The sequence below is a fragment of the Anarrhichthys ocellatus genome, unplaced genomic scaffold (assembly GCF_004355925.1).
Source record: "Anarrhichthys ocellatus isolate YVR2014 unplaced genomic scaffold, GSC_Weel_1.0 scaffold5, whole genome shotgun sequence".
Lineage (NCBI taxonomy): Eukaryota > Metazoa > Chordata > Actinopteri > Perciformes > Anarhichadidae > Anarrhichthys > Anarrhichthys ocellatus.
In genome coordinates, this window is record NW_022280035.1 from 3,304,526 (window position 1) to 3,324,786 (window position 20,261).

The window sequence follows — 20,261 nt, forward strand, 5'->3', positions numbered from 1 at the left end:
GGGAACGAGGGACTCTAAAAATGAATCAAGGGTGCACTGCGTTAGGTTGATCAGAGCATTTTTATTTTTTCTTCACGAGTCCATTTATTGTATGTACAATATGTAAACACGAACACAAGCTCAAAACAGACATGCGCACAGGAAATAATGTCCAGCCAAAATGCAGTTTCTATTTATTCCTACCCAACTCATACAGACAGTCTGATCAGGATTTACACCAGCTTTGGATAACAAGTTAAACAGAGGCTTCGCTTAGAGCTGACATTCATATGAAGTAATTTATTTTCAAATAACTTTTTTTTTTTTAGACACATAAAAATGTGATTTCATTAAACATACTATAAAAACATATAACACTATAAATATTGTTAAGGTATTTTCTTACAAAAACTTTGTACAGTTTAAATGTTTCAGTTCTTTTTTTTTTTATAAATCACAGATATCTTTTTATGTATGTCTATACAATGTTTAACTACAATACAAAGTTGGTATGAGCCAAAAATGCCCCCGCTGACATAGTTGAAAACATTACGTTTAAACTTGCATTACTCAAAATATCCCAGTTGACATGAAGTGAACATGGTTTAAAACAAAGATTAAACTTGCATAACTCAACATACCTCTGATGGCACCATGATGAATGAATATCAACTGTTGGTGGCTGTTTTTGTCTCATAATATTGAGATAAATCCACTAAATGATACAGCAATTAAGTACTTAAGAGCAGCATTGAAAAGTGTAAATATTCTGTGAGTCGATACAATCTTGTTCAAACTTGAAACAAAGTGGTAACAGAGCTATAACAAAACTACAATATGAAAACATACAACCTCACATTTTATTTCTCAAGACAGACTACTTTCACATTGTGAATCCACCTGAACACAGACTTGTGGAAACTGCGAATGAGAGATGACAACAGCAACAACAAAAAAGTCCACCAAGCAGATGTACACATGGGAATGGAAAAAAAAAATCAAAGTGATTTGTCATAGCGCTGCAGGCCTTCAAGCACCAAGTTTAACACCGTATGTCTTGACGCGACAAGCCCCACAGCGGCCTGGCAAAATGAGTGTATCTGTAGTGTAGCAGTTAGGTCACAGTAATGCCAGCGCTGTCCTTGCTCTTGTCAACGAATGTGGGAGAGTTGCTTTTGTCTGATAAGGGTCCTGCTCCAGAGGGCAGGGTCTGCTTGGGAGGAGAGTGGCTTGATGATTTCACTGAAGGGTCCGAGTTGGACTCTGCCTCTGGGTCCTGCTGCGGAGCTGTGGCTGGAAGGGAAAACAAAAATATAAACTGAGAACATCGACACTGTGTATCCGCAGAATTTGCCTCTTACCCCCCTGCAGGTAGAGAGAGAGGCAAGGCTCTGTCTATAAAACAATGACGAGGTAAGCTATCTGTATGTATTATTGAAAAGTTACACCTTTTTTCAGTTGGTTAGATACATTATATGAGCTTTTGAAGTAATGCGTGCTTAGGTTGAGAGGAGCCGGGGGCTAGGTGACAGTGGGGTTGAGTTTATAGGAGGAATGTGTGTCTCGGATGGTGTCATGTCCATTATACATTTGACATTTATTGCAAGATGCTGCAGTGTAAATATAGAAAGCATGGAGAAGGAGCTGCCTTGGAATTTCCATTTCCCATATTAAAAAAAATGAAATACAGTACAGTGTCAGTTTCAAAACAACAAAAAACAACAATGAAAGATAACGCATCTGAATAAAATGCAGTTAGTAATAACAAAAAAACTAAAGTTTTAGCATATTTTCTTAAACTGTCACTATGTGTACATGAAAGTTTGTGATCCTGCCGCCATTTTGAAAACAGTCGAGCCAAAACCAAGCACCGCCCACCGACCAGAGCAAACTCATTTTACAGCTAAACAGTTCAATAAATATATGTTTCTGAAATCATTTGAGCAGATATATGGGCAATACAGTAACAGAATCTTGATTCACATTTGATCAGCACTGCAGGCTGACAGTTTGACTGGAATTCACTACCTTTACGAGCAGTGATTGACAGCTGCGTTGTTTTTCCTTCAGGTGCGGCGGAATCTTGCAAATGCACCAAAAAGAAGCAGAGGAACCTGACTTTTTCACAGCTTATCTGTCTCATGTACTTCTGTCAGGATATAGTGACATCAGTCATCAGTTTCATAAAAGTTTATTCCTATATAAGTTCCCAAAGACAGCTTTAATCTACTATTTCACAAAAGTAACAAGGAAATTAGAATTATTATTATTTTTTTAATACACAAGAAAAAGCCAGGCATTAAAGTACAAAAACGTTTTAATTTTTGACATAAATCTGGTTAACATCAGGAGAATTAGTCATCCTGATGGCAGAGAAAACATGCTGTATATTCCTCTACAGTGCAATACAGTACACAGTATTTATTGCACACTTTATTGCCATGCGTCTTTCATGTCAAATAACATTTCAGTTCAGATCACAGTACTTGAGGAACAAATACTGGTTGCTTCATCTGCAACAGGAAACGATTAACTGGGGAAGCGTTCACATCAATCAGCTCTAAATAATAAATAATACAATACTTGAGTATATATTTTTGTTTTATGAGTATCTTTGGCAGACTGTTTTATTAGATTTTTAAATGATGTTAATTTCATGTAATAAAACAATGACTTTTGTTATTTGTATTTGCCAATTATCTTTAATAACCATTGTGTGACAACTCTGTGCATCACAGCACTCAACATAAATCAACAACAGATTTTGTCCACATTTATATATTGAACACACTAGTGTTTTGTGAGTGTGGTTATATTACCTGACTGTGTGCAGGACTTCATGTGTTCAGGCCAGTGGGCTTGCTGACAGGGGTAATCACAGTAACTGGTATTCCAGCAGCAATAGAAGATGGCCTCCTTCCTGCAGTTAGCGCACCACTGTTTCTTTTTGGTCTCGTCCACTGCCTGCTGCTTTTCCACCTCCGTCTGCTTTTTCACCTCAGCCACCAAGCGCTCTCTTTCCTGCTCCAGGCTCTGCCTCATCTCTGCCATCGTCAGTTCTGCATTTAAGTGAGACAAAATGAAAACAACTTGAAACTCCTGACATGTGTAGTCATATTACTACCGGTTCAGTAGAACGTCAACTTACCAAGATTGTGCTTCATCTCTGACAACTCTTGTTGATGCAGCCACTGGAGCTTCTCAATCTCTATCCTTAGCCGTCGAATCTGTGGCAAAATTGCCCAGAGATTAAAACTTGCCTCGTATTTTTATGACATGTTAAATAAGCATCAGTCTATAAGCCAGAATTTACCTCTGCAATTGTGTTTCCTGAAGTGCTTTTGGAGAGATCATTGTAGATTTCAGTCATTGTCCCTTTTATTGTGTCCATAATCTGCAGATTTTTAGCAAAAACATGTGATATTAGCCGACAGTTTTAACCACTTCTAATCCTGAAAAATGAAGTGAAGAGAGCAGTTATTCAATTTATAGGAGGTAAAATTAGCCAAATTACTTTGTTTGTGTACTTGGTTATATCCGCAGCCACCTCTGCTGAGCCTGTGGGGATCTGCACGTCTCCTGACGAGGAGCTGCCAGATGTGACCTGGGCAGCTGTTGATGAGGAAGTACTCTGAGGCACGTCTTTTTGCACTGCAGGGGATGAAGGAGGATTTTTTAAATACACATTTTATCTTTTTATTTTAAGTTCAATGTTAAGATGATTGATTATGCTGGTGCATATACCCTTGGCAGCTTGTCTGGTCTGATAGCGGGTACTTGAGGAGTTCTGCTGTTGGGACTGAACCTGCTGTGGGCTGCTTGCCTGCCCCGGACTCTGGGCCGGCGTCTGCACTGGTGACTGCTCTCCATGCTGCTGCTGCCTCTGCACCTTCTGCATGTGCCACTTCTGAGAGGACGTCTGGAATTTGGTTGGATTCCAAACCACTGCTCGCTGCACGGCCTGAGCCGCCTCTTTGGGCAGTAGAGGGCGCTGTTTCTTTGAAGCTGCAGGTACGGGGGATGTTGTGGAGGCCGAGGTGGAGGCAGGAGAGGGTGCACCGGGGGATACGCTGGTAGCTGTGGTGGCACTGGGCACAAGGTTGGTGGAAACAAGGTTGAGGGCAGCTGTGATGGCGGGTTGCAAAGTGTCCTTCAGATTAGGGGCGGATTCCCGTGACGGAGCAGCTGCTGCAGCAGATGAAGCCAGTTTACCTGAACAGAAAAATAATAATATTTCTCCATAAGTGTCGGGCTTTCTGGATTTCTAAACTGGGCACTTTAAGCCCAAGAGGGTTAAATCTGGAAGTTAACGTGAAGACATTTTTGTCGAGTCTACTGGAGGACATTTGTCCTAAAGTCAAGGAACAGGAGTTTTTGAGAACGATTGATGTGTAAAACTGGAGGAGTTCCCCTGTTATTAAATTTCCCTCAACAGGTATTGGAAGGTAAAACTGCATATGTAAAAACAATTTGGATAAAGCCTTTTGTGGCACCAAAAGAAGCTTCATAAAATCTGATGAACTGTCTTAAGTGATGACACTCATATTTGTTTGAGTAGTGGCTTGAGGAAACATTAGCCACTTCTAAGATAACACACCTGAATCTCTCACCAAACTGTTGCTGCTTGAATTGCATTGTGGGTAATGTACATTTTGACAAGGAAGAAGAAAATGTGGAATTTAAAAGAACTATATCTATGGTTCGGCTGCATCCATTTTGAACTGTCCATTGTGTTTCCAACAATTCTAGGAGAGCAATGCTACATCTGTGGAGTACTCTGTTAAATGGAGGAATGCGTTATGGTCAACTGCAGACATTGAAATGGTTATCCATACATTTTTAGAGACAGAAGGTAGGTGTGTCTTAAGGTTTGTTTTAAACAATTTGGTTGAAAGACTACAGAATTGTAGGAGTTTTTGATGGTTAAGATGAAAGATGAGAATGTGATCGATTCTCAAAAGATAGTTGTAATGTTCCTTTTTGTAAGTTTTATGGCAATTGATATTTCTATTAATACTTTTTTTGTCCACAAAGAGTGATGGTATTTTCTTAAGGAAAGGGTGATAACGTTTGTATACTGCATAAGTCACTGATCCATGGAATGTATAAATAAGGAAACTGGAAAGCACTTGCATTGAAGCTCAAACTGGCCTGCATGTCACTATTTTGTGTTCCAACATTTCAAGGGGATTATTTCCTCCCAGTCGTCCTTCTAACTGAGACACAAGTCCGAATGAGAACGACGGGAGAAAATGGATACAGCATGTCAAAGGCCTCACCTTCCAGCTTGGCAACATTAGGCTCTTTGAGAGTTTTAGCCGCAGAAGCTCCCGGCTCTCTTCTCGCCCTCTTTGAGTCACGGCCTCCATGTTCGTCTCCCAGGTCGATCACCAGCTCTCTTTCAGAATCGGAGTCTTGCTCAGCTGCTGATGTGGCAGCAGCTGCTCTGCCCTCCTCTTGGGCTTTGGGTTTGTCAGCGAGGGGCTGTGACTGGGGCGTCCTGGGCTTGTCCTGGAGGCCCCTATCAGGGCCATTGGCACCGTGTTTGTCTTTATGCAGAAGTTCAGGGGTGGCTTTATCCACTTTCCCTGTAACCCCCTCCTTATTCTCTCCATCTGTGTTTGCTTTGGGCCTTTTTCTCTCCGCTTTGTCATGGTCGTCCTGGACGGAGTTCTTTGGCTTGTGTTCCTCGTCGCTGAGATACTCGCTGTCACTTGAGTCAGATTTCTCAGAGTCGTCAGAGTCGCTGTGATCCACACCTTTGTACACATCTTCAGAGATCTCGTCTATCCCTGAATGGAGAAACACACATTATTGATTACAAGTTTTGAAAGAGTTAAAACACCTTCTGTCAGACAGACTGGAATAAAGAATAAAAAAATATTTGCTTTGCTAATAGCCTGACTGTTTCCAAACACCAACCCTGAGTCAGTAGCAGCCACGCTTTGTCTGATATTACACGTGTCAGCTTTTTGGGTAAATTCTTCCAAATTTATCACAACATTAAACATGTAAAAATTAGTCACTCATGATTTACTGCATCAACTTGAAAACAAATATTTTCCCTGTAAATGCACTACAAAAAAAACACCAAAAAAAACCTGAAATATTCTTAAAATTACTGGAATATTATTCTTTTATGAGAAAATAGCACAAAGGTGATTGGATATGTACCGAGCTGTGCCTTGCAGCTCTCAATGGTCTTGTCCAGGCTCCTGATGAGTCTCTTTGGGGTGGGAAGGGAAGCGGACGCTCCTTGTTGTTGCTGCTGCTGTTGTTGTTGCACGGTCTCACTCAGCTCCTTCAGATCCATCTCAGCCTTCACCCGATCTGAGAGGAACAGGTAAATGTTCGATATCAGTACAAACTAAGTATAAGCTAACATGGCAATGATGATTGTTAACATCTAACATCATCATTACAGCATATTTGTGCTGTTGGAACTGACCCAGGTTGAGATTGAGGATGCCGCCTGTGCCTGCGGTCCTCTCCTGCTTGGGGACCAGTCCAGGGTTAAAGGGCTTCGGGCTGCCTGCCGCGTTGCCTGCAGGACCCATCTTCCCCGAGACTGGAGATGCTGTAATTACAAATGTAAAATAGTTTTTAATAAAGGGCATCACTCCTCTCATGGCTAATTTAAACCCTTTGAGTGGCCATTTTAGGGCAGGACAAACAAGTTGTGAACACTGACACATCATCCCCTTTTAAGTTGATATCAGTTAATATGTGGAACTTGTTAGCAAAGTCTTTACACATGCAGCAGTTATGAAGCAACAATATAATTCATGAATGTAAGTCCAACATTCACTTTACTTTTAGCTCTGGTTTTGTCTCAACCACGCCGGACAGCTAAACAAAGAGCTGAAACTTGCTATAAAGCTCTGGAAAGCCTCCGTAAATTCTCTGTAGTTTCAACTCTACCAGCAACCCCTTTCACGTCATCATTTCATAAATTGCTACTGTAAAAATATCGATGTTTATTTACCAGTACAGTCCATTGATTCCTCTCCAGTGCTGTAGTGGAAGGCAGGATTCCTGCCGGGTTTTTCCATGTCCTGCTCCCCATCAGACCCAGTGTGAACCGAGGAGTTAGTGCTCATGGGAGACCGAGGCATGTCCGTCATTGAGACCCTCCGACCCATGCCACTGGGCGTGGAACTCTTGCCGAGGACCATCTTAGGAGATGCGGTTATATCGAAGTTGAAGCGTAGTTTATCCGGTTTCTCTGTTTTCACGGTCCCAGCACTGGGGTTGGAGGGGTCCAGTAGCATCTGTAGCTGGTTGTTGGGTGTGAAGGGAGTGCGGAAGGGTGCATAGTTGAATATCCCAAATTTCTTGCGAATATTTTCCACATAGACCTCCATCTCTTGCATGGCACTGTTGAAAATGCTCTTTGTCTTCTTCACAGAGAAAGGAATCTCTTTGGACATGAGGTAGCAGTTGTTGATGGGGACCCAGGCCCTACATATAAGCACAACAAAACATTCATCAAGTTACAATGACCAGGAGAATTACTTATGACTTACTTCTGGTCCAACAAGCTAAACACAGAGCTATAGATCCCCTACAATGCTCAAAAGCTTCTGTCACCTGTCATGTTGCCCAAAGAAGCGTGCGTCTACCTGCCCGTCCTTTTCCCGAAGTGCTTTTGCTGGCCAGAAGGGAAAGCCCTTTAGTTTAGCCCAGACCAGAGGGTGGGGTGGACTCTATAAGGGATGAAGCACAAATAATCAAACTCCTCACAGATCTGCAATCAAAACTGAAATGTTTGAAAACAGTATTTAAGATCGCGTAAGGACCTACACATGGCTCACAAAACCAGTTGTCCCTTTTTTGGCATGAAGACAGGTAGCACTCTGGACACACCTCAATCTCATTCATCTAGAAATATATAATACATGACAAAGATGCAATTAATCTTTAAATCACACTCATCTACAGAATAGTTGGTATTATTAGGTGAAGCTTCTTTACCTCATGTTCACAAATCTTGACGATGACTTTTGCAGTTGCTGTTAATTTGTGATTACCTGGAATAAAGTCACAATCTTAATATTTTTAATTAGCAGAGTAGAGGGATTGCTGATATAGGTCAAACTGGCTTACCTCCATTGTAGATGATGCAGTTGTGTAAGATCCATTTCATGTCAGCAAGAAAGGCTTCAGTGCAGCCATACATTTTCTTTTTGATATTCTATTAAAAAGTGAAAATAATAAAATCAAAGACAAGGTACTTCACTGAAAATATTCAAATATTGTAAATGCTGGGCCACAAATATTGATCCAACGTTTGCTTTATGTATTGTAGTATCTGTACTTTTCTTGTGAACTGGACTCGGCATCTTGGGACTTTGTTCTGTTACATGTTTAATATGTTAAATGTTCTCGTGCTGCTTTTTCGTTTTGGTGAGCCAAAGAAAATGTTGGAATCTGGTGGACAATCAAGTCCACATACAGTATAAACACACATAAACATACACACACACATTCCCAATAAGGCTTCACACACGTTTGCTGTCCCTTCCTGCTCGATCAACACTTTCTCTCTACATTTTTAAAGACGTCTTTTGTATATTTCTTTTACCATTTTTCCGTTCAAATCAAAGAAAAATAAACAACATTACCTTTTCTAAAGTCGACAGGTCCATCACGTGGAAAATGTACTCTGCATAATCCGGGTGCTGTTCCAGAGACACGGGTTTCTGAAAAGGCTCAGTCTGCTCGGTTTAGACAAATGTGGAAAAGAAAAAACAAATAAATACTTTAGCCAAACAAGTCTCATGTCCTGGATATATTTCCTGGACTTTTGTGTTTGCATACCAAAGTAAAGTCACATCAATCTTATTTATATAGCTCAATATCACACATTTGCTTCGAGGGGCTTTATATAAAATACTTTCTTAGACATAGATAATAAGGCACTTTTAAAACCAGCATTCAACGGATCTTTAAATACTCACCCCAGGCTGTTTAATCTTTTGAAGTGCAAATTTGAGCAAGTAGGAGAGTTGGTCTATTGTCAGCATTGTCATTGCCTTGCTCTGGGTTTCGATGCATTCAGCAACTGTTATTTTCTGCAACAATAATAAAAACATTTAATAATTAATTACATTAATTAACCCATAGTGAAGTTAACATACATCAAAAGGACATTGGACCTCATTCACCAACTGCTCTTGACGAGAAATGTCTTCTTAAAACCCACTTACGTAGTTTTCATGAAGATTAATATTTCATTTGCTCACAGTAATCAAGTAGTCCTCCACCAGTGATCATTTTAGCTTCTATAATACGTGACTACATATGGAGTAGCACTGATGTTGCTGTGTATAAACAGCACAATGCTGTTAGTCTGCAGCCTAATCATAATGTGAACTACAGTAGTCTATACAGTACTGTATTATAATATACACAGTACAGTATACAGTCATTTGAAAAGCATTTCAAACTGTGAATTTCATTACTTTATATTCATATAATAAATATACAAATATCAATTAGGTCAGTGGTTCTCAAACTGTGGGGCGCGGCGGTATTGCAGGTGGGGCGCAGGGGGAAATGCAATTTTTTTATTCGCCGAAATTCGCCGTTTTGAATCAAAATATATCATCTACGTGAATCGTGTAGATCCGTAGAGGTTTTTTTGTTGGGGGGGGGGGGGGGGGGTCAACTGGCCGCCAGCGTTTCTCAGATTGGAGTGAGACGAGGAGAAAATGTGATGTCGTGATCTTCGCAATATAACATCTTTGAGTGTCGAGTCTTGGCCAATCAGCGTTCAGATGTCTACAGCGTCTTCATTTCCCTCCGTTAAAGTTTAAGTTCCGTTATCTTCCGTTACCGTTCACACTTGCTGGGTTAAGTTAACGTCCACTGCATGCGGAACTTTGTCGACTGTTAATGTTCATCATTATCACGATTTAGGAGGAAAAAACGTAACGTGATGAAACATGAAGCCCCCCCGTGTTCCGGTTCAGTTCACGCAGTCACTCGTTAACGTTAAACACCGGCGCATCTGGTTGCAGGTTGTTTTTTTAACTCAAAGTAGAATGAGGATGATTTCGTGGTCAGAATAACTTTCATGACCACGAAACATGAGGCCCAGATACTGATGAGATGATGAGGTCAAAGAGCTTCAGGGAGAGGAGGCTGTCTGTAGCGCAGCTTGACGCAGGGCTGAGCTGTGAGTGGAGCTGGGCCTGGATAAAGGTGGAGCTGGGCCTGGATAAAGGTGGAGGTCTAAACAGACGTGAGTACAGCTTCCCGCTGTCACAGTATTTTAAATACATTGATAAGTACAGCAACAAGGGCTCACATGTCCTCTCATCACACTGCCAGACACTGTTCACTGTGATGACCACAGCCAGTGTACTAACAGTCCCATGTGCAGCTATTATTATTATTATTATTATCACAGCTATTATTTTACTTTTAGAATGCTACATTTTAAAGCTCATATTTAAAATAAAATGCTCCTGATATGTGTTAGCATATGGCTCACACATACCTGGACTAATTTTGTTTAGTTTTGCACAGGTTGCACGTTATTGTTGTTTTGAAAAGATATGCAGTGTAAAACTCAGTAAAACTCTTTATTGCCAAATATTTGAACTTGTTTTGTTTAGTTTTTGACAGGTTGCAGTTTATTGTTATTATCTTAGAAAGATATTCAGTGCAAAACAGGTGAATTGCAGCCACAATAAGCAATTTTTTGCCAAATATTAGTTGTTTTTTTGCACAGATTGAACTTTATTTGCATTGTTCTAACAAAGCGATTGCACATTGTGTTTGTTTTTGTCTGATGGAGCAATCTGGTTTACTTGAAAGTAATTGCAATTTTCTTTATTCTATTATTTGAAAAAGCACAGATGGAAGAGTCACAAAATGTTGTTATTTCAATAAAAGTTCAACATGGATCATTTTGTTACAATTTTTTTGGGGTGGTGGGGCATGAACATTTTTCTTCCTCCAAAGTGGGGCGTGACAGAAAAAGTTTGAGAACCACTGAATTAGGTGATAATCTGCAAGAGAAATAAAGAAAAAAAATGTTTAAACCATGTACTTATGATCCACTTCTAAATATTGTATATTGTTTAAACTTGTTTGGCATTCACTTCCTGCAGAACTACCTCCACTTCAGAAGGTTTTTTTAACGTTTGAAGTCTTGCGCTCCACCCTGTTTAGACTTTTGTTTGGGCGTTTCAAAAGGCGCTTCATTCTCGTGACCCTTTATGCAGATTAGCAGGCGTTTACCTTTGCTGATTAGGATCAACAGGCACACACCTTGAATTCAATAGGACAATGGATTCCTCATTATAAGGAAACGGGTACGAACAATTCTGTGGTTTAAGAGCATGTCCTGAATCTGCTATAAACATTTCTCAAGAACAAATTAAAGAAAAATAAACGTATTGGTGAATGAGGCCCATTGAAACTAATATGAACGTCCATCTTAACTTTTGTTCAGTTTATATTACCTGGTTTCTTTGGATTTAGCTAATACATATATTTAAAAGTCTGCCAATGAATAGAAGTGCAGAGTAAATTCTCTAAACATCTCTCAAACTTGCAGTGTGAGCAGTTAGCTTGCTGGGGTGTCACACCATGTGTCATGGAAAGGCCCAGAGGTCTGCAGGTTTTTGGATCAACCACAGAAAAAAAGCAGGAGATTTCACCGACTAGCTCCTTCTCTCTGGCTGAAGCTGCACACGACACATAGTCTGACACCCCATTTGTCAACCGAGCAAGCAAGATTGTGCCTTGCCACAATCATTTGCGTATTAGCCACACACACATACACGTCTTCTGCGAGATACCTCACACTCTGGACAGAACCAGTCGCCCTCGGGCTCGGCTGGTAGTTTGAGGCACTTGGCGTGGTACACCCTGGGGCAGAGCTCACAGCAGAGCACCTGGCCCTCGCGGTGGCACAGCCAGCAGTAGAAGTCATTCCTCCCGTCCTGCGGTACAACATCAACAGGGTCTGTGGTGAGGGCTGGCTGCTTCATATAGTAAAAGGGGCCATGTCTTAGCTCTGACTGAAATGCAGGCAAGAAAAACAAGGGGGCAGGTTTCAAAAAACACGCAGGAACACAAAAAAGGTGCAGTGCAACAGAAACAAGACAGCAATACGGTGGGGTAAGCAGGGTAAGCAGCATAGAGGGAAGTGATGGTAATAAACCGAACATGTTTTACAGCAATCTGGTCATGTGACTGTTTCCACTGTGAGTCAAACAAGAGTAACCCAACAGGTTTTAGAGCGTGAGCTTGAGGATCGAAAGCTCACATTTCAACTGAGCGTTAACACAATGCATGATATGGTTCTCTGTTCAGAGCCCAGCTGGTAATCTGCTGATGATACACGGGATGAATAGAAGCTGATGCATCTGCTTTCACAGCTCAAGAGGATGCTTCACAGTCCAACATATCTTAAGCTTGAGTCGTAAAGCTTACACCAAATTAGTGTTAGGTATTAAGTCAATACGAGTAGTGGTAAAGATTCAATTGCAGCTTATTTGCCAATCAAAGCATCTACAACACCGGTCAAAATATTACACAACAAAAAGGTAGAATCATGCAAGTTCAACAGATGACTAACGGGTAAAAAGGAATCACTCAGGAACACGCTCATTTGGCAAGCAAACACTGAACACATTTGTAGTAGAGTCATATACCATCAATGTGCAGAAGACTTATATTTTACCATACAACAGGACATAAATGACCATAAATAACAAGAATAATAAAGTCAGTGTGAGCTGAGAATGCACTGCTCAACACACCAATCAGTCCCATACATCTACACCGTCACAGCAGGTAACATCCATACACGTTTGTCCATCTTTAAGCAGACAGTATACGTCACTCAAAATCTAAATCGGTGTGCTCTCGCAGGCAATGTGGTGAGTTTCTGACAAGGAAATAAGTCCCGCATTTCAACAATTCCTGTAACTTTCTGAATGTGACATTCACACGTCACGCCCCGATCGGCCAGTTATGTGGAGAAGAGAAAGGAGCCATGGTTTGAGGTCCTCTTTCGAGCGCTGCTTTCTCATTCTTTACACAACTTATTTTGTGGCACTCCTCGTGTGTAAAAACAATATGAATGACTTCCAGGAGAGACTGTCTGAGAATGAACGGTTCTTCCCGTATACGTCTTCCTCCTCACTATGACGGCAGGCTTTTCAGTCTACCTTTGTCGAGTACGGCCGTTCAGACCGGCTGTAAACACATTCGATTCCCCACGAGGGCAGACAACGAGTCGTACAAACTTCTTCTTGTTGAGCATAACCTGGCCTAAAGCTGTCCTGGACCAAATCAATTCTTAGTCGACCAACACTCGTACAATTTTGTAGACTAATCGATGAGTTGAATTAAATCGACAGATCTGTAAAACTGAGTTTCTCCACAAAGAATTACAGATTGTATGTGCTTAAATGTGCTTATAAGTATCTTGGAAAAAAAGTCATTCAGCATGAGAAAAGAATATAAAAATGAGTAATCAACTAAAGAAATCTTCGTCTAAGATTAGCAGTCCAAGTAGTTTTAGCCTAAGACTGAAACGGCCGATTTAATGTAATGGTAATTGCGCTTATTGCCAGCTCAAGTTCTCTTAGTTTAGGATTATTCTTGGTTCCATCTCTTTGGCTAAATCCACTTCCTGGTGTGAAAGGACAGACTGTACACCACAGCCTTTGAGAGCACGCCAGATCTTGAAGAGGGTATACTTGGAGCACTTACCTGGTCTTTGCTGTAACAGTTGATGGCCCCGGGCTTCTTCTTTCTCTTCAGAGGGCTGGGGGAGGTTTCCGAGGGAGAGTGCCCGTTGGAGGAATGGGTGGGACTGGACACCTTTCTCTTCTGCGGGGCCATGGTTCGTTCCGCTGACCCCGGTGGATCAGGGACTGCAGGCAGAAAGACAATCAGGTCATCACACGATGGGAGACAGGCTTGCATTGTTTACTGCACGCAACACGTCGCACACGCTTAAGAGGATTAAAACACAGGTGCCATGGCAGTAATTTAGCTATTTTGAGAATATATCAAGAGGAAGGAAACAAACATAAACCTTAACACGTCTTAGAGAAACCAAGGAAGTGCAAATTCAAGTCAGTTCCAGCTGAGAAATTCGATAGTCGGATGCAGTGCTCAGCTCATCAAGTACTGACAGCAATCACACTGATTTTAAAGCAATTATTGAAGATGCCACTTCTACATATTAGCTTTATAGTAACAAATAGCTGGAGGGCTCCCTCTGAACTAACAAGACTGTTAGTTTGATACTTGACACAAATTCTAAACAGGCAGGCAGCCTCAGAGACTTACCTTTGGATCGTACGGACGCATCCATCCCCTCTACCACATCAGACTCTGTCTTTATCTCCTCCTCAGCCAGACTGCAGAGCGCCGAACGAGAGCCACCCAGAAAGAAGAGAGGCAAAAACACACAATCAGAAAGGGTGCTCTGAAACCACATCAGCATAACAGTAAACAAGTGGAACACCACCTAAGGCACCCGGGTCCCAGAGGATCCGTCAATAGGGACTCTGCAGGCTTTCCATTGCTATTGTTTTCATTTGATTTCGGCACATCCCTGACACCAAGTTCAGAAACCCTCTCCATGTTATCAGTGACAAATGAGTCCGAATATGTTCTTTATGTTCCGAGGGGGAGAATGGCAACTATCGCCATGGCAACGCTGCTCTCCGCTAAGCACAAGTTGATATTCACAACAACACGCAGGGCCGTTTTATTACCCTGCAACTCCGCGCTTCAGGAGGAATTGCAGCTATAGATTGTCGTGTGATGAGGTCCTGATCTTTGTTTGTAATAGATAGTGCATAGACCTGTAGTGAGGAGAGGAGGGGGGGGGGGGGTCATGAGGGGCTGGTCTATACTACATATACATATATATCGTCTCGTGTGTGTTTCTGCTCTCCCTCTCCAGCCCCTTCAGTAGCAACACGGTGACACGAAGGAGTTGGACGCCATCCATAGAGACCAAGAGATCCATCCCACAAGCTTAAAAGCAGGTCTATGTAAATGATTCTGTCCCGTATCTTCACCGCATGTATATTGAAAGCTTTCCTGGCCATGTCATGTTTATATCACTATCAGCAATTCTGTTTATTTGGCACCACATGTTTACTATTTAGGAAATGTCCACATACATAATGGTGGAGTTACATAAGAATGCTGTGGTTTTTTTTTTTGGTTTTTTTAAATCAGCCATTTTCGACTGCTGCGTCTACGAAGCTGACGTAAACAAAATGAATATCATAGAAAAACAAATCCATAAATAATGAACCGATCCAAAAGCGATTAACACTGAATCTCCAACGTGCACATCTAGCAAGGCAAGAAGTGATTCCCCAGGTCACCCGTCCTGCTCTCATCTCATCTCTGAGAAAAAGATTTCTTTTTTTTTTTTTAAAGGATGAGAATAAAGGGAGTCTGGCAATAAATGAAAGTCTTTGAGTATTTGGCTCCTTCTTTGTCAGATCAACTGAGGGCCTTGTTCCAAGGATGTAGCCTTTATTCACGAGCCCCGGGTAGAAAACCCTCCCAAGGACCCCTGACAGGTCACACACTTGACCAGTTCATAGCTCTGGTTTCCAGCTAGGATGATGGCTTTACAGGCTACCACTCAAAGGTCAACCACAGTTGTGGGATAAGCTTCTTTTTTTTTTCTCTCTCTTCTGAAAGTAAAGGAATGCTCCTCACGTCCCCTCCTCCACCCTTAAAGAGACATTCCACACAAAGTTGATCAAATGTCAGTTCTCTGATAGAGAATAGAGGTTAAAACAGGGATTAATGAGTCAGCTCTGACGAACCCTAACTCAAAGAGATTAGATGTGATCACATCAGCTGTTAAACCTATACTCATTTAAATAACAAGTCAACCTCATGTTTTGCTACACAATTCTGGTTTAACAACGATTAGATTCTTTCTACCAGACAAAATAAAATACCAGATACTGTGACCAAGCCAACACTTCAGGGCTATTCCAAATACATGCCTTGTTCTCTCGGACTGGAAATCAAACCGAAACTTAAAAGAACAAATGCATCATAACCTGTATTTTCTGAAAAAAATGGCAAACATGGCCGCAGAGTTTCTTTAAAAACATGGCACATGAGTATCATGTTTCAGGCTGCCAACAGTCCCACCCACCCCCACACACACACACACACCAACCCCTCCCGGGGCCTTCCTGTTCCGGACTGAGTGAACAAACGAGGCCCACATGAAAATAAGACTACGATAGCCAAGCCGCTCTGCTACGTGTACCACAGCCCTGAAAAGAGAGAACATTCACCGTCACCAGGCAGAGCTCCTGAACAACGTGCCACAACCCTGAATAATGCACACGCACACACACACACACACACACACACACACACACACTCTTAAATGGCAAGACATTGCTGCAACTACCAGCATGATGACCAACAGTGAAAAAGTCTGCTGATCCAGAGGACATTCTCATATCAGGAGCTATGATCCATCACATAAGGAGAGTTAGGCAGATAAATCCTCAGCAGATTCTGGGATGTATTCCAGAGAGACGCGGGATCAAGAAAACACTGACAGTATTCCCCTCTGCAAGTAGTACCTGATGGACAAAAAGGAAACACTGACTCAATGCCTTTAGATTCCACTCCAGTGAGAGACGAGCAGGGTTCTCTCGTCACAGAAAATGGAGGCCACAGCTTGCTCCCCTCCCCCCTCTCCCCCATCCCCCACTCCGAGGCTCAGACTCAAGCACTGGCACATCCATGCAGGAGGACCAGAGAGAGATGTGTGGAGATTACAGTCCAACATTTAACACACAACAAAAAACCCCGGCTATGTTAAGACAAACCTTCACAGAGATAGAGGAGGAACACAAGTGAAGGAGACATGAGAAAATCCAGCAAAATGAGAAGCAGTCATCTCTCTTTCTTTCTTTTTTTTTATGTCTTCGGTCTTGGCTTGCCTCCTTCCCTGAATACTGCTGTCATAGAATAATTAGATTTCATTTTGAAGAAAGAGAGAGCATCAATGTGAAGCCACACTGAGATCCTGGCAAAGCTATTCTCTGCTCTTTAAAGAATGTGCAGTTCATTCACATCAAACAGACGAATGGCCTCTCTATGTGGCAGTCGAGGAAAGCCATTCAACGCAAACATCATTATCGTACTCTCTGCTCTGGAACTGCCACTGGAAACTCTTGGGATTAATAGCATCGACTACAAAACATCCTACTCACTGTGCTGCACGAAACCCCAGAGAGATTATTAGGTTCTATAAAATAACAAAAGACATTCAGCTTTAACAAGACCGACGATCGCATGCAGACAAATGAAGAAATGGATACCATCGACTTCAACAAAAACACAATTAAAAGCAGAAGATCCTAGTTTACATTTTAACTAGTTAAAGATGCCTGTTTTAGCACGACTCCTTTACAAGGTTTAAACAATGGATCCACATTAAACTATACTACAAGTATGCACAGAATATGCTGTATGAAAGAAAGATTTGACCTGGATTTTTACATCAGGCTGTAAAGGGCGAATCAAAGATGGCTGTGGAATTTTCCACAAGGCCCTTGCTCTCCCCGCTGCTCTGCCTCTGATTGTCAATCTTTAACCTCAACTGCAGCTGCAATTGGCTGCAGGGCCAACAGGGTGGAACATTATTGGTCAGCTGTGCTATGCTACACGGATCACAGTGTGCAGGCTCCCCTCTTCCTCTTAAAAAGCATTTTTGCTGCAATGCAGAGATTTCCCCCTGCATTAGACGCTTTCATATTCCTTTACTTTTGCTTGCCCTTCTTCATTACGACAGTCGAAACCAGAGGGGATTTGAAGAAAAAAAAAAAAAAAAAAAAAAGGCCCTTTGGGAGATTATATTTGTGGGTGTGATGCATAACTCAGTGGCTCTGCTATTCAACCTACGCTGCACTATTTGTCCCCAACGACATTACACATCGCTGACATTTCTTACTATCAATGTGGCAATTATATTACTGGCTCAATCCAGCACTGTGGAGTCAGCTCATCGCAGTAAAAGTTAACCTCTGGTTGTGAGGGAATTAGTCCAACAAACACTGATTGTAACGTTGCTATTTTCTGGCTGTCGTGCAGATGAAACACGCCTTGTGTCAGGCCACAAGAGAAAGAAAGCACTCTTTGTTTTGCCCACGCAGTTGAGACTGCTAAAACGGTGAGACATCATGTAACACAATGTACAGTAAGTGCTCTAAAAATATATATCTATAAAAGGCAACACACAGTAGAGAGTCCCCTTATACACCTCGTCTTTGTGTAGATCTCTTATAAAATATCATGAAAGAACTGCTTTTTTTTGGATCTGTATTTTACATAATAATGTCTGTTATGTGCGTAAAACTCAAAAGCCAGCAGCACCATAAGAGAAAATATTGCCATATCTGCAAACAACACGTACAAACACATACACACACGTCATGTAAAAACCTGTCTCATGCTGTTCCTCTGTCCCTGCAGTCTGATCTGTAAGAAGAGCTCTCTAAACACAAAATGGCCACTGTCTGTCTGACGACTGGAGTGTGGAGGAAGCAGTTTCACAATAGGTCTGTAGAGAAGGGCAAAGCCCCGGGGCTGCAAAACTCAAGGCCTACGGCTGTAAATAGAAGTAAGGTCCCAAGGTCTTATTTCTAAACACTCAACTCGCCCTTCAACAAAAAGGGTTGTTTCATGTTTGCTCTTCCTCTCCTCAATGTGGAGCGGAGAAACTCCGTCCGTCCTCCAGTACGCTTTTCTTTAAAGTGTTCAAAAGACGCACAGTTTACGTGCAAATATTCGGACTGCAAAGCCAGTATTCAGTTATGCCCTGCACTCGCACACAACCGCCTGCTGCCCCCCACGTCTATTCCCCGGCCTGGCATGACACACAAGAAAACAGCACAGAGCCAATCCACGTACTAAAGGGTACATAATACCCGCCCTCCTCCTCCTACGTTGCCCATCCCCCCATTCTTTCTCTGCCAGGCTACAACACAGGACTGCCACACAACAGAAAGGAGGTGTGGGTGCCATTTTTAAATCCTTTGCATTATCAAAATAAAAAGGAAAAGGATTTGCCATGGTCCACTCTGCCTCCTGTATGGTAGCCTGGTTGTCTGGGGCACCCATGTGACCCTGAGACACAGAGCGAGAGCAAGGGTGAGAGTCGTTACCCAGCCCCCCACCCTCCTCCTCAGCACTGTGGAGCGGTGAGGCCTGGCGAGGCCTCCAATCCACCCCAGCTCCTCCTCCTCCTCCTCCTGCTGCTGCTGCACACTAAACAGATTTTTAAGGTGTGCACATTCATCGTGAGAAAGCAACAGTCACCACAACGACAAGAAGGAAGCCATGTTGTTATCAGAGAGTTGAGATAACAAAAACAAAAAAGACAGAGCTTACCTCTGTGGATGCATGGCTGCCTGACACAATGTTATGTCAACACTTATAAAACATGGAGGACACTCTCAGCCCTCAGCCGGGGAAGGCTCCGCTCTTCAGGCAAGGCGATCGGGCCCCAGTGATGTTAGCCGGATCCTGACTGGTCGCTCTCCTCACAGGCAGGATACAAGGCCGCGTCTGATTGGCCGAAATGTTTCCTGAGTAATTATCTTTGTTCAGTGCAGGCAGGGACAGCACGGTGAGTGTCAGAGACAGGGAAAGAAAAAATAAGCAGAGAGCTAGGCCTAAAATCACAAAACAACATGATTAATGAGAGTATTTTTGACATACCAACCCAGTGTGACAGTGTTTGAAGCTTCCACGTGTAGAACCTGGCCGTAGTTGTCTCATTTGAAGGCTTTAGAAGTAGAAATGGCAGCATGTAGACTGTGAGGAGCAGGACACCATGGCTTCTCTGCACAAGCCTCCATTTTTTTTTTCTGTGGAGAGGGCCTTTGTTTAAACTCCTCCCTCCCGCTTGGCTGTTTCCAGAGAAAGAAGAGGCTGTAGCTCCTCACCTATTTTGGCAGTTCGGTTTGCAGTAAAAAAAAGAGAAAAAGAACCTTGAGTTTTAAGAAAGCTCTGCCTTTTTATGTCACACATTACTGTTGTTCACAACCTTAATATATAATGGACCAGTGAACCGTACACACAAATAAATCAAGCCCATGTTAAGCTAAATGTAGTGAATACAATAAAAACAATTAGAATGAATATGTATCTATTCATCTCCTCCTCCATGAGAAGGAATACTTACATTTGAACACTGGAGGAGCTTTGTATAGAACTTGATTAAGGGGTTTCCTGTTCAACGT

General features: G+C 42.1%; 1 protein-coding gene across 7 annotated transcripts; it reads right to left on the reverse strand.

Annotated features, from left to right (window-relative positions):
* Positions 1–52: 52 nt before the first annotated feature.
* Positions 53–19,935, reverse strand: LOC116381888 (protein kinase C-binding protein 1-like). 7 transcript variants are annotated; one of them, XM_031844379.1, is made up of 21 exons: positions 19,738–19,935; positions 19,408–19,616; positions 14,302–14,372; positions 13,717–13,880; positions 11,793–12,014; positions 8,940–9,053; positions 8,604–8,696; positions 8,086–8,173; positions 7,954–8,009; positions 7,783–7,860; positions 7,570–7,685; positions 6,965–7,440; positions 6,428–6,556; positions 6,154–6,309; positions 5,259–5,771; positions 3,724–4,191; positions 3,494–3,630; positions 3,293–3,373; positions 3,128–3,206; positions 2,799–3,038; positions 53–1,272 (listed from the first exon to the last, which is right to left on the reverse strand). In XM_031844379.1, exons 2-21 carry the CDS (start codon positions 19,419–19,421, stop codon positions 1,094–1,096), a joined length of 3,474 nt encoding a protein of 1,157 aa, XP_031700239.1. In that variant the 5' UTR covers positions 19,422–19,616; positions 19,738–19,935; the 3' UTR covers positions 53–1,093. The 7 variants fall into 7 exon arrangements, with proteins under 7 accessions (XP_031700239.1, XP_031700237.1, XP_031700243.1 ...); XM_031844377.1 differs by lacking the exons at positions 19,408–19,616; positions 19,738–19,935 and adding an exon at positions 14,483–19,393; XM_031844383.1 differs by lacking the exons at positions 19,408–19,616; positions 19,738–19,935 and adding an exon at positions 18,460–19,392.
* Between the last annotated feature and the right edge of the window lie 326 nt (positions 19,936–20,261).

What these genes read in the sequence shown, in the direction of transcription:
- LOC116381888 (XM_031844377.1), bottom strand. Translation starts at nt 14,598, where the DNA reads ATGGAGAGGGTTTCTGAACTTGGTGTCAGGGATGTGCCGAAATCAAAT. An exon ending in GAGCTGCAAGGCACAGCTCG is followed by an intron (nt 5,772 to 6,153) that starts GTACATATCCAA and finishes TTCTCCATTCAG; the next exon opens with GGATAGACGAGATCTCTGAA. An exon ending in GAAGTCCTGCACACAGTCAG is followed by an intron (nt 1,273 to 2,798) that starts GTAATATAACCA and finishes TTTCCCTTCCAG; the next exon opens with CCACAGCTCCGCAGCAGGAC.